At 44.0% G+C, this 11,203-nt stretch overlaps 1 protein-coding gene across 2 annotated transcripts; it reads right to left on the reverse strand.

Annotated features, from left to right (window-relative positions):
* Positions 1-68: 68 nt before the first annotated feature.
* Positions 69-10,900, reverse strand: LOC106658427 (transcriptional activator protein Pur-beta). 2 transcript variants are annotated; one of them, XM_014380391.2, is made up of 7 exons: positions 9,733-10,900; positions 8,385-8,435; positions 6,391-6,509; positions 6,195-6,297; positions 5,573-5,691; positions 4,997-5,224; positions 69-4,885 (listed from the first exon to the last, which is right to left on the reverse strand). In XM_014380391.2, exons 1-7 carry the CDS (start codon positions 9,767-9,769, stop codon positions 4,613-4,615), a joined length of 930 nt encoding a protein of 309 aa, XP_014235877.1. In that variant the 5' UTR covers positions 9,770-10,900; the 3' UTR covers positions 69-4,612. The 2 variants fall into 2 exon arrangements, with proteins under 2 accessions (XP_014235877.1, XP_014235875.1); XM_014380389.2 differs by having other exon boundaries at positions 5,561-5,691; positions 9,733-9,769.
* Between the last annotated feature and the right edge of the window lie 303 nt (positions 10,901-11,203).

The raw sequence follows: 11,203 nt of genomic DNA on the forward strand, positions 1-11,203 counted from the left end.
TTGAAATTTCTGTAAAATAATATGCAATGCATAAAATTGTGAATACTAAATTTTAAACATCACAAATGTTTTTCATAAAATTTTTTATTAAAAAGCTCGTGTCAGAAAATGACAATGCACAACATAAAATGTAACTATAAGTAACTAGAACTCAAATAACTCATAATTTGAGTTTAGAAAGAAACAGGGTGCAATGAACTCATAGTGTGAATGATATTAAATTTAACTTTCATACATGGAAACTTGGTCGATAAATAATCCAAGTAACTTAAAACATTGTGTTTTCGATAATTGTTTATTTAATAAAAATCATTTTTCAATTTGGCTCAAACTCGCAGTATTTTTCATTCACATAATCATATTATAATGCATTATAAGACCGAAGAACAACTTTTCAACTTTTTTTCGAGTCTTGTGCACTGCTCCCTCTCATGGTGAAGTTATTTCTGCGTGTGCTTTCAGTTATTTTCAGTGTAAGTATGTATTTCCTATCTTCTCGAAGAATCTTCCAATCGGTGAACACTTGACTCGTTTATTTTCATATCATAACACCACAATAATAATCGCAGTAACAAAAATTTGGATCCATGCTCTTAAAAGACAATCAATATATTGTAATGATAATAATAATAGTGATAATTAATTAATAGTAATAATTGCTATGATAAGATAATAATGATAGTTGCTGTATTCAATTAGATCTTTTCGCTAATCTTTCAGAGCACACAGTGGCCATTATTACATATTAGTAAATCACTGTCCATCATGTAAGTCTCTATCACGAGCACAATTGTATAGATCCGCTAAATTACGACCATAACGTTTTATCCAATCAAGAAATGTGTTTTGTTCGTTTTAAAACTGGCATTATAATATATATTTGTTTTTTTGTCCACTTAATCTTTTATCGCGTCTCGTATCGTTACGCACGTAAAATCGCAGTTGGCTTGTGTGTGTTATTTTAAATTTTTTTGTTATCCATTTATCTATACATAATTTGTTTATAATCAGCAACGACCAACAACTATCTAACGACACCATATTTCATCTTTTGGTAGTATTTTTCGATTTTTATTATTTTTATTTTTCTTTAATCGTTAAAACAGCAAATGAAACACCAAACTATTTCTACCATGCCAGCTTCTTAACTTTCTTTACCTTTTTCTTTACGCATGCTTATTCATTTTCTTTTTTTCCTTATTCTCATACACATATACACATATCGATTACTTGTTTGTTAATATTTTGTAATAACACGCACACATTTCTTACTTTGTCCTATACCATCGACGTTGCGATTCAAGTACATCAACTCGTTGCAGCCCTCATCGGACAGCATCGTTGCCTATTTTATTATATTATAATGAATCTTTTCGTAGCGCCCAACGTAAGGGACCCAGAATAAAAGGCGACGATTTTATCAGTAAAATCGCGATGGCTTGTTTGCTTATGAACATATTTCATGCAGAAACTAAATATGAATTGTTCGGTTTCGTTTACGGATTTTAATTGTTTTTCAGAATATTCGTGCGTTTTTATTGCAGGAGCTAATGTAACATATAGTCAGTGTGTGTAAATGTTGACTTAGTGCCAATTTTTCTGGGTCCCGCCAGACTTTGACATTTCTATACGCAATCGGTTACAATTATCCTTTAAACACCCTATTTGTAATACAAATATCTAATATGCCGTCGTTTGCTTTTTTTACGTTATTTTATCGCAGATATACATACCTAATATGCGATCGTGTATTTGTGTGAGAAAGAGAGAATAGAGTTAGAAAGAATATTACGTGAATTAGGCACGTAACTTATCTGCGTACGGATTGAATGCGCTCATACATTAACTTCCTCGACTTAGATACAACTGCTCTTTACCTATATTGCGCCTTTATTATCTTATGTATGCCGCAATCCTTTTTCAAGTGCGTATATCATTTAAAAATAATCACATGGTGACATCGCATTCATATAGAGCATAGTGATGGCATGTTTCATTTTCGTTCACATAGATTTTACAAGCCGTTCTTATATTTCATTGTACAGTTCTATACGAGGATGTGTCGTGTATCGCAGTTATTATTTATAATTGTCTAATAATCTTCGATATCTGCCTGCAGTGTATTAACGGGGGAGTTGGGCGCAACGTAATCAATCTTATGTACCAAGTTAATATAATTTTCATTTTTATATAATAGATTTGCATACGGATCTAATTTTTTTGCATCACTTACATTTCATTTTTCCCTATCCTTATGTATACATATATTTATAATATATTTAATATTTCATTGTGTTTTTTTTCTTTAAATCCAGTTTTATTCAGTAGAGACGTTCACATTTCATTTTATTAATCAATAATTTTTTTTTTAATTTCATGTAATTCATTAATATAGCTTGCAAATAAACGTGCTTGGTTTTGTTACGATGTACACAGATAATTAAAATAGTATCAATAATAATAAAAAGAATAATAATAATAATAATAAAGGACCGATCAACAGTCGCTTAGGAAAGGGACGAGAGCCACCCTTATCGTCGCAGCAGCAACTCGTCGTTGAAAGTACGAAAAAATTACAAAAAATGAACAAACATAGATCGAAATAAACAAAAACACTTGTTTGTACATAGTACATGTTTATGAGTGTATGCGCATATTTGAAAAACTTCCGAAGAAGCCATCTTTCATTAATTATACGTGGAAGGGTATGCCAATGAAAGAGCCTCGAAGGCTTTTCATTTTTAAATAGAATTTTTCTCTCACTTACAATAAAAACAATTAATATTTTCATTTGTTTTGCACCGTTTCAAAACCTGCTCTTTACGAAATGCCAACTTTGTAATACGATATAAGTTAATCTCTTGTACACGTACGTAGACAATCAACCAAGAGCTAAGAGCTAAGCTGGGCGGGATGATGCTCGGCTCTATTCCACGGCGATGCGATCGTTATCATTATTTAGTTTTTCTTTTACTCCTTTTAATTGTAACAACTTTTTTTATCCATAAAATCTAAACAATCAAATTCAATTGTAACGCAACCTTCACTCTAGTCCATGTCCTTTTTAAAATATATAATATCATATATTAAGGAATCACGCGATTGGACGAAATGCATTTGAAATAGAAAGTCGAGAATGTCGAACGGTATAATTGCAAAAAAAACTATAGCATAACGAAAATTGTGTAATCGAATAGTTAATTAATCACTTTAAAGCCACTTCACTCTGAGCATTCTTCATGCACGCAAATGCTCATATCACTTAATCATACATAATAATAGTGTTAATAATTCATATCGAAAGTTTAGATGATAAAAATGACACTTCGCAATAAAACGAACAATCTGACATCGTTCACCCGGTAAACGACCGCAAACAATTGTAAAAATTTATAATAGTATACTTAATTGATGGCAAAAAATCATATCCTTCAAGGACTTGATGTTTGTAAAGTTAATTATCGGTATAAGATCTAGTTATGCGGGTACATCTTTGAATGATTCTGATCTCAGAAATATCGACGAAAGGAAACTTTTCCATAAAACTGCCCATCGTCGTTGCTCGCTTATAATTTTTTTTTCAGTTTTTCAAACTTTTCTCAACGTACGTGTACTTGCACATACATTATTATTATTATTATTAAAATTTGTTACATGTAAGCGTGTGCAAATATACATACGTATATACAATACATTTATTTTAAACGTGTACACACACGAGTCATTAACGAGGCGCGTACGATTGGCGTGCGCGCTCATGACTTCGTATTATATTTCAATTCATCAATTAATTTGTTCAATAATCGATGATTCTAAAAGTGAGAAATCACCAGGCCAAGCGAGACCTTTCAAAGGCGCAATCGCATTAAACGGCCTATACTTTTAAATATATATTCATTTATGTATATAATATAATAATATATTTATTATACACAATCGAAGGGCAGCAGGAAATTAGATATAGTCATTACGTTTAGTCGTTTGCGTTTTTACTCCATCTTTCGCGGCGTTAACTGTACTCTCGCATAGTTTGTTTTCATAATAATATAATTATAATAATTATTATATAATGCATCGATTCTGCTTGGCAGAAAAAGAAGATCACGATGGGTGTGGACACACGGACCACGGAGGAGTTGAAGCGCGACGCGTGGATGACGACGCTGTTATCCTTGCCTCGAACCCTCTCGACCTCATTAGTTATTGTTATTACTTTTTTGTTTTAATAGAGTGGCGCTTGATTTCTCGATACTCTCTATATTCTGTTTAATCATTTTTCTTTTCGTAATGGTCAGAATAATTGATGATTTTGGTGTTTTTAATAAAGTAGAATCACTGGGTTCGTAAAACACCATTGAGAGCAGCTTAGCTCGCAAACGCGTACAGAAGCGTTCTCGTGTCGATAACAGTGAAGATAGTGACATATGAAACATTTTCACAATACAATTGAAATAATGTGATTACCGTAGGTTTTTTTTTATGCGAATGTCGAATAGTAATAATATTAATTATTATTAGTAGTAGTAGTATCGGAGAATCGATGAGATAGAGAGAACGAGAGTCAGAGGTGCAATTAATCATCATCAGAGTTCGAGTTAAGTTAAAGCCTTTTTCACTTGATGAGGGGTGAGTCGAGATTTGCGCTGGAATTATTAGGCTGCTGCTGTGGCGGCTGCTGCTGTTGAGAGGTGCCGGAGGGCGACGATGCCTGCGCTGCCTGTCCTGGGCTCTTGGCGTTGTCGGTACTGCCACCGGTTGAGCCAGAGGCCGACAATGAGCTACCACTGCCTTCTTTCATTTTGTCGCAGTAATCGGCGAACACGTCGCGGAACTTGGCCCACGATTTTTCAGGCACCGTTATGGCTGTTCTAAAGTTGGTTTTCACCTACAAAAAGAAGCAAATGTATAAGAGAGCTCGCAATTTTTGCCGTTCGCGCATCGACGCGCGAGCGAGTAAAAAATATATCACAAGCTCGTGTAAGGTACGGTAGCAAACCTCGGAAATTCTCATGTAGATGCCGCGATTATTCTGTCCGATGTCGAAATAGAAATTTTTATTATCGACGCGCATGTAGCGGCCGTCGGGAAGCTCGCCCTTGAAGCCGCCGTCGTCGGTGCCGAACTCCTCGAGCAGATCCGTGAGGGCGTCGCGGAACTCGATCATCCCCTGGGCCGGAATCGCGATCTGAGTCCTGGGTCCGCCGCGCGTAATCGTCTGCGACACCTGCAATAATAAGGCCGGATGGGGCGGCGCATGCGCGCGCTCCCTTTAGTCCAAATGAACACGGCTTCGCTCGATGTGCATACGACGCGCTGCGTACTCAGCTGCTGCTTGGCATTCATTCGCTCGTCGGACTCTTGCAGGAGTTTTACAAATCTCTCGAGTCTCGTATATAGCATGAATAAACATCGAGAGGGATGCAATACTCGTGTACACGCACGCACGCACGCACACACACTTACAGACGCGCCCTCGCACATACTCGCATGTATATAATAACGTGAGAACAAAAAGTACGAAAATAATATAATCAAACAGATGTGCTGTTGGTATACATACAGGGTGACTCACCCGCAGGAAGCGTCCACGCGAGTTTTCCTTCAGGTCCAAATAGTAGCGCCGATTATCCTTGATCATCTTTTCGGATTTGAGCTTGCCGTCGTCAGGTACGTTTTCCGGATTGGGTGGTCCTGCAAGTATACAACACGGAGCGCCCCGGGAAAAGGCGAGAAAGGCGAGGAATTAGCGAGAGAGCCGATTGGCAATCAGCAATTTGCAGATGGGTTATTTCGCCCGTCAATTAACGTGCAAACGAGGAAAAGAGATCTCGGGGGTGAGCGAGGCGAGGCGAGGCGAGCGTAGGCTGCTGCTGCTCTGCGCTCTGTGACCTAGTTAGGTCCTAATAGGCCTCTCTCTTAAAGGGGTTGCGCTCGACCGAGCGCGAACGAGCCATGTGTGTACACGTGCACACACACATAACGCACGCAAGTATGCAATAGACATACTGTGCTTCGGCACTCGATGCGCGAGGCCAATTAATTTCGCACGATTAAACCACATAGAACGTTGGGTGGTCTGCGGATGACTCGAGCCCGATACGACGCGAGTAGCGGAAATCGAGGCCTTTTGCACGTTAATCGACTGCAGCCTGCCCGCACCCGCGTGCGGGAGATACATTATATGTTATGTTTACCTAAGGAAGCGTAATAGTCGCTAAACGTCGAAAGATGATCCCGGAACTCGGATGCAGTGCTCAACGCCAAGAATATTTGACTCCGCCTGCCGTCGGCGCCGATCTGTAAAATTTCGTGAAAAATGGATAACGATTAGATAATCGTGCATCGGAGGATGTATTTAAGCAATATACTCGGTGATGAGACGAGACTCACCTCGGCGACTTTGATGAATCGGCCGCGTTTGTTCTGTTTGACGTCGAGGTAGAATCGTTTGCTCTGGATCTGAAGCATCTTCGTGGCCAACTCCTGCTCGCCCTGCTGGCCTTGTTGGCCTGTGAAAAAGCCATGTAGCGCATAAATTCGTGCGTTCGAGCTTTTTTACGAGTCATCGTGTGTACGTGTAAAATCGCAATCGCCACCTCGAATCGTAACCAATGCGCAGCTGTGGCAATGGCACAAAGGGATTCGTGTACAGTTGCATACGTGTGTATGTCGTCGCAGGTGTAAATCGGTAAGCCGTGCTCGGCGCGTATGGATCGGCCCCATCGCGATAACGAGTGCGGCACGCGATATCGCGCGAGTGTAAATATAGCCCGTGTGGTACGCGATGATAGGCGGTGCGACGACGACGACGACGACGACGAGAGCTTGCACGCGCGCAAACTTGAGAGTGCAACAGTAGCAGCTCTGTGTAGTTGCGACGCGCGGATCAATATCAGCTGCGCGCTCGCGCTGCCCGCCGTCGATTATGGGTCAAAGACCGAGTCTCTCTCTCTCTCTCTCTCTATTTCTCGCGGGCCAAACCAAGGACATCGGTAATTTTTTTCCTGCGAAAAATCATCGAATTACAATTTGCATCCATCCCGTCTGGCAGGGAACCGGCTTGGAACGCGTTGCGGGCTCGCGAGAGCTTATAGGCAAGCGCACTCGATATCGTCTATGCTATACGAGGTATGCGCGTCGAGCAGCAGCAGCAGCAGCACGAAATTGCAACGCGCCACGTGAAAGTCTACAGTCGGGTGCCACGTGATCGGCTCGCGCTCCCCTCCACGCCTGCCTCCCGGTCTGACGTCAGTTGAGCTACACAGCTGACTCCAACTTGCCCACTGCTCTCTCTCTCTCTCTCTCTCTCTCGTCTACTTGCTATATGCAGCGTATAGCTTACAGTCCTAGCTCGCGTATAAAGGTGTACTACACCCTGTGTCCATTTATCTATAGTTATATACGGATACGTATCATTTATGCATATAATACGCTGTATAAGGCGCACGCAGCACGACGACTCGCAGTGCACGTCTATATACGTCGGTATATAAGCCGTCGAATGCTCGCTTCGAGCTTATGCCACTACTGCTGTACACGATATAATCTATCGCGCGCGAGAATAGTCCGCCCGCTGCTACTGCTGCTGCTGCTGCAGTCTCGACCCCGTCGCGCGACGACGACTACGACTCTTTGTATTAATACCTGCTCTGCACTACACCCATGTAGTATAGCATAGAGTGTGTGTGTGTGTGTGTGTGCACATGCTGCTGCTGCTGCTGCTGCTGCTGCTGCGGTGCAGGCGACGGCGCCTCGCAGAGCTCTCGTGTGCACACTGTGCGGTGCAACATCAGCGAGTCTATTAATACGAGCGCATGTGCATGTGCACTTTTCGCATACACCCGCGTGAACGCAGAGTCTCGAGAGTCGAGAGCCAAAACAAGGACGCCGAGTAGAGGTTTTGCATTCGTGACTCGGCGGCGTCTTGTACAAAATTGTTCGTCGACGAGAAGAAAGAGAGAGAGAGAGAGAGAGAGAGAGCAGGAGAGGCCTCGAGGGCCAAAAGCCAGCAGCAACACGCCTCTTTTTTTTGTGTCCAACGAGATAAGCTGCTTTTACACAGCTGTCTCGTTTATACATGTAAGAGAGAGAGACCGAGGCCAAAGCCTTTTTCGCATCCTCTATGCGATGTCAAATTGCTTGTAGCCGAGTCCAGAGATTGGTGCGCATTCGCAGCTCTTTATATGTCTGTGTAACGTGCACACAACACAGGCCACAACGACGAAAGAGAGAGAGAAAAAGAGCCAAGAGCGTGTTACGCACAGGGCATGTATGCAGACTATACGTGTGTCTATAATGTATGTATGCGTGTGTATGTGAATTTACAACGTCCGTATGCGTGTGTGAGTGTGCGAAGCTGCTCGTCGTCGCTTCCATATACTCACCGGACTCGAAATCTGCTCCAGACGCGTCCATGCTTCCTGAGTTGCCATATTCTGCAAAAAGAGAAAAAAAACACAGAAGCGATAAATTAGCATCGAGCTCGAAAGTCGATCGGACCGCGAACGAACGTCCGTCTCGCATACAAGCACGCTTCGCAACGAAAGAGCACGTGCTCGCCCGACATAGCGACACGACCAAGCACACATACATACGTACATAACGATTGATTTAATTGTTCATAATGTCATACAGGCTCTCGTTGCGCCGATCATTTCGGAGCAAAAGCCTTTATTATCGTTTATATTTTTGCGAGCGAATCGACTTGCCGCGAGCATCGAAGGGCATCATAAAGGTGCAGTACGCAAGAGGACACGACGACACGCAACGAAGGCGAAAGATCAAGATTGGCAGCGAGTCGCGCGAGCTTTCGCGATCGTATCCGCAAGTCGCGCGCGCGCGTCGCCTGGAAGCTTGATGCACGTAATATGGTCGCGATGCTGGTTCAACATTTCATCCGGATGCAAGCCCGTTCAAATACGTTCGCGTGCATGCGTGATGCAGCAGCAGCAGGAGAGAGAGAGAGAGAGAGAAAGAAACTTTCTCGTTGCACACAGCCTGCTGCTGCTGCTGCTCCAACTTTGATTTTCGATTGTTCTTTTGCTCGCTCTCACTTTTTTCTCTCTCTATCTCTCTCTCTGTCTCTCTTTCACATTTTTAGCCTTTCGGAGCGCAACTCCTGTGCTCTCGCCAGCAGCAGCAGCAGCCCTTTCTTTGTCGAGAGCGTTTGTACGAGAGTTTAGCCATTGCTGCATACGCGCGTATTACCGAGCCACACGCAAAAAAAAAAAAAAAATACGTTTCTTTTTTTTTAACAGCAGCAACATAGCTGGGTTTGGCGAACAGCAGTTGGGTTTGCTCGTGAGCGCGCGCGCGCGCGCATACTGAAAAGAGAGAGAGAGAGACAGAAAGAGAGTCGCGAGACTCAGACACCGGCCATCTTGGATGATACGGCCGCCCGATGTGTCGCGAGTCAGCGGCGGCGCCCCCGCCCCGAAGTCACCCTGACTGACACACATACACACACACACACGAACACGAACGCAGGCACACTCGAGCACACATCCGCAAGCACGCAAGCATTCGCGCTCGCTGCCACACACATCGCGTACCGAGAGCAAGCACACACGCAGCCACATACAACGCACGCACACATACACACACACACACACACGTACACAAGAGTCAGATGTCCACACTTGCACGGATGCGCGCGACTTGCCACGGACGACGGGGTATCTCGGATATGCACACGACGTGAGATCGTCGCCTAGGACAACGACAAATACTTACTCTGAGGCTGATCGTCGAGGCTCTCCCGATCCGACATGATGTGTGATGTGTGATGATTGCTCGTTGTCCTAAAGATTGTCCTTGTACGTGTGTCTGTGTGTGTGCTGGCTGCTTTAATTCAGCTGCTACTGCTGCTGCTGCTGCTGCTTAGTGGTGGGCAGTATACTCGTTGCTGCTACCCTCTCGTGTATAATGTGCACTCACTTCACCGTTGTTGCTGCTGCTGCTGCTGCTGCTTCGCTTCGATTACGTTTATCGTTGACGCTTGGAGCAGCATGACCCGCACTCGAGTCGGTTCACTTCTCGCTGCTGGCCTACGATGCTTTTGGCAGTCGTGGGGCCAATTGTTGTTGTTGTTGTTATTGTCACTGCTGCACTTTCGTCGTCACAGCAAGTGCATCGAGCTGTACCTACTGCTTATGGCTTTCTCCTGAGACTCGGAAGAGCTACGAGCGTCGCCAAAACATGTATCGTGTATTATGCACAAAGGAGGCGGCGGCGACTGCGGCGGCAGATCTCAGCAAAAAGGGCTCGAAGTATGGAGTAACAGGACGAAGACGACTCGTGGGATATCGGCAGGGCGGCGGTGGTTTCTTTCTTTCCTTCCTTTTTGGTTTTGGTCAAGGGTCAAGACTCGGACGAGACGCGGATGATGCCAAGGAGAGAAAGCAGCAGCATCAGCCCCCCAAGCTCGCGCTCTCGACTCGCTATCTCTTCTGCAGCTGCACTCGCGCGACACCCGCACCAACACGCCAACACCTACAACACATACACACCTACGAGCACTACTCTCTTGTGCACTGCACGGAGAAGAGCACGCGAACTCCGACGATCTCCCTCTCGGCACTGCTGCACACTCGCACGGATAATTCGCGCTGCACACACGCACCAGCACTTGTGCCCAGCCTTGGCTCTCGCCTCTCGGATGCCTCTGCAACTGCTGCTGCTGCTGTAGCCTGCGCTATTTGCCGCGGCCTTCTCGCACTCTCTCAGATGCTGCTGCTAAAAACCTCTGCTGCTATACACATTTGCGCGCCTGCGGCTCCACCTGGAACGGAGCAAACATTTTCGCGTGTGTGTATCGCGTAAATTCGCGTGCGCAGAACCTACCAACTCCGCTGCTGCTGCTGCTGCTGCTACTGCTGCTATATAGTTCTCGGCCTTACATATACACACGACTGCTGCACGTACACACATCAACGTCTAGATTTTCTTGCTCATCTCTCGTGCGACTATATATCGCGGCTCTGCCACTTGACAATGGGTCAATTTTGCAACCGTATAGCTGTTGACTCGGAAGCTCCATTCAACACCGAGTATACCGAGCGATCGTTCGATTTTTGCAAAATTAACGGCTCTGCCGTTTTCCGTATACTTTATCAGTTGCGGACGCCACGGTTATTGCGCTTCCGTCGCAGTTTTATCGTGTGAAACATTAAAAAATTTCGCTAAACGATTACTAGACGCAATT

The sequence above is a fragment of the Trichogramma pretiosum genome, unplaced genomic scaffold, assembly GCF_000599845.2.
Source record: "Trichogramma pretiosum strain Unisexual culture from Peru unplaced genomic scaffold, Tpre_2.0 scaffold70, whole genome shotgun sequence".
Lineage (NCBI taxonomy): Eukaryota > Metazoa > Arthropoda > Insecta > Hymenoptera > Trichogrammatidae > Trichogramma > Trichogramma pretiosum.

Bases quoted from the DNA above. Each gene is read 5' to 3' on its own strand.
- LOC106658427 (XM_014380389.2), bottom strand. From the start codon at position 9,769: ATGTCGGATCGGGAGAGCCTCGACGATCAGCCTCAGA. The intron at 5,225-5,560 runs GTATGTATACCA...TTATTATTGCAG, and splicing joins TCCTGCGGGTGAGTCACCCT to GTGTCGCAGACGATTACGCG. The intron at 4,886-4,996 runs GTTTGCTACCGT...TTCTTTTTGTAG, and splicing joins TCTACATGAGAATTTCCGAG to GTGAAAACCAACTTTAGAAC.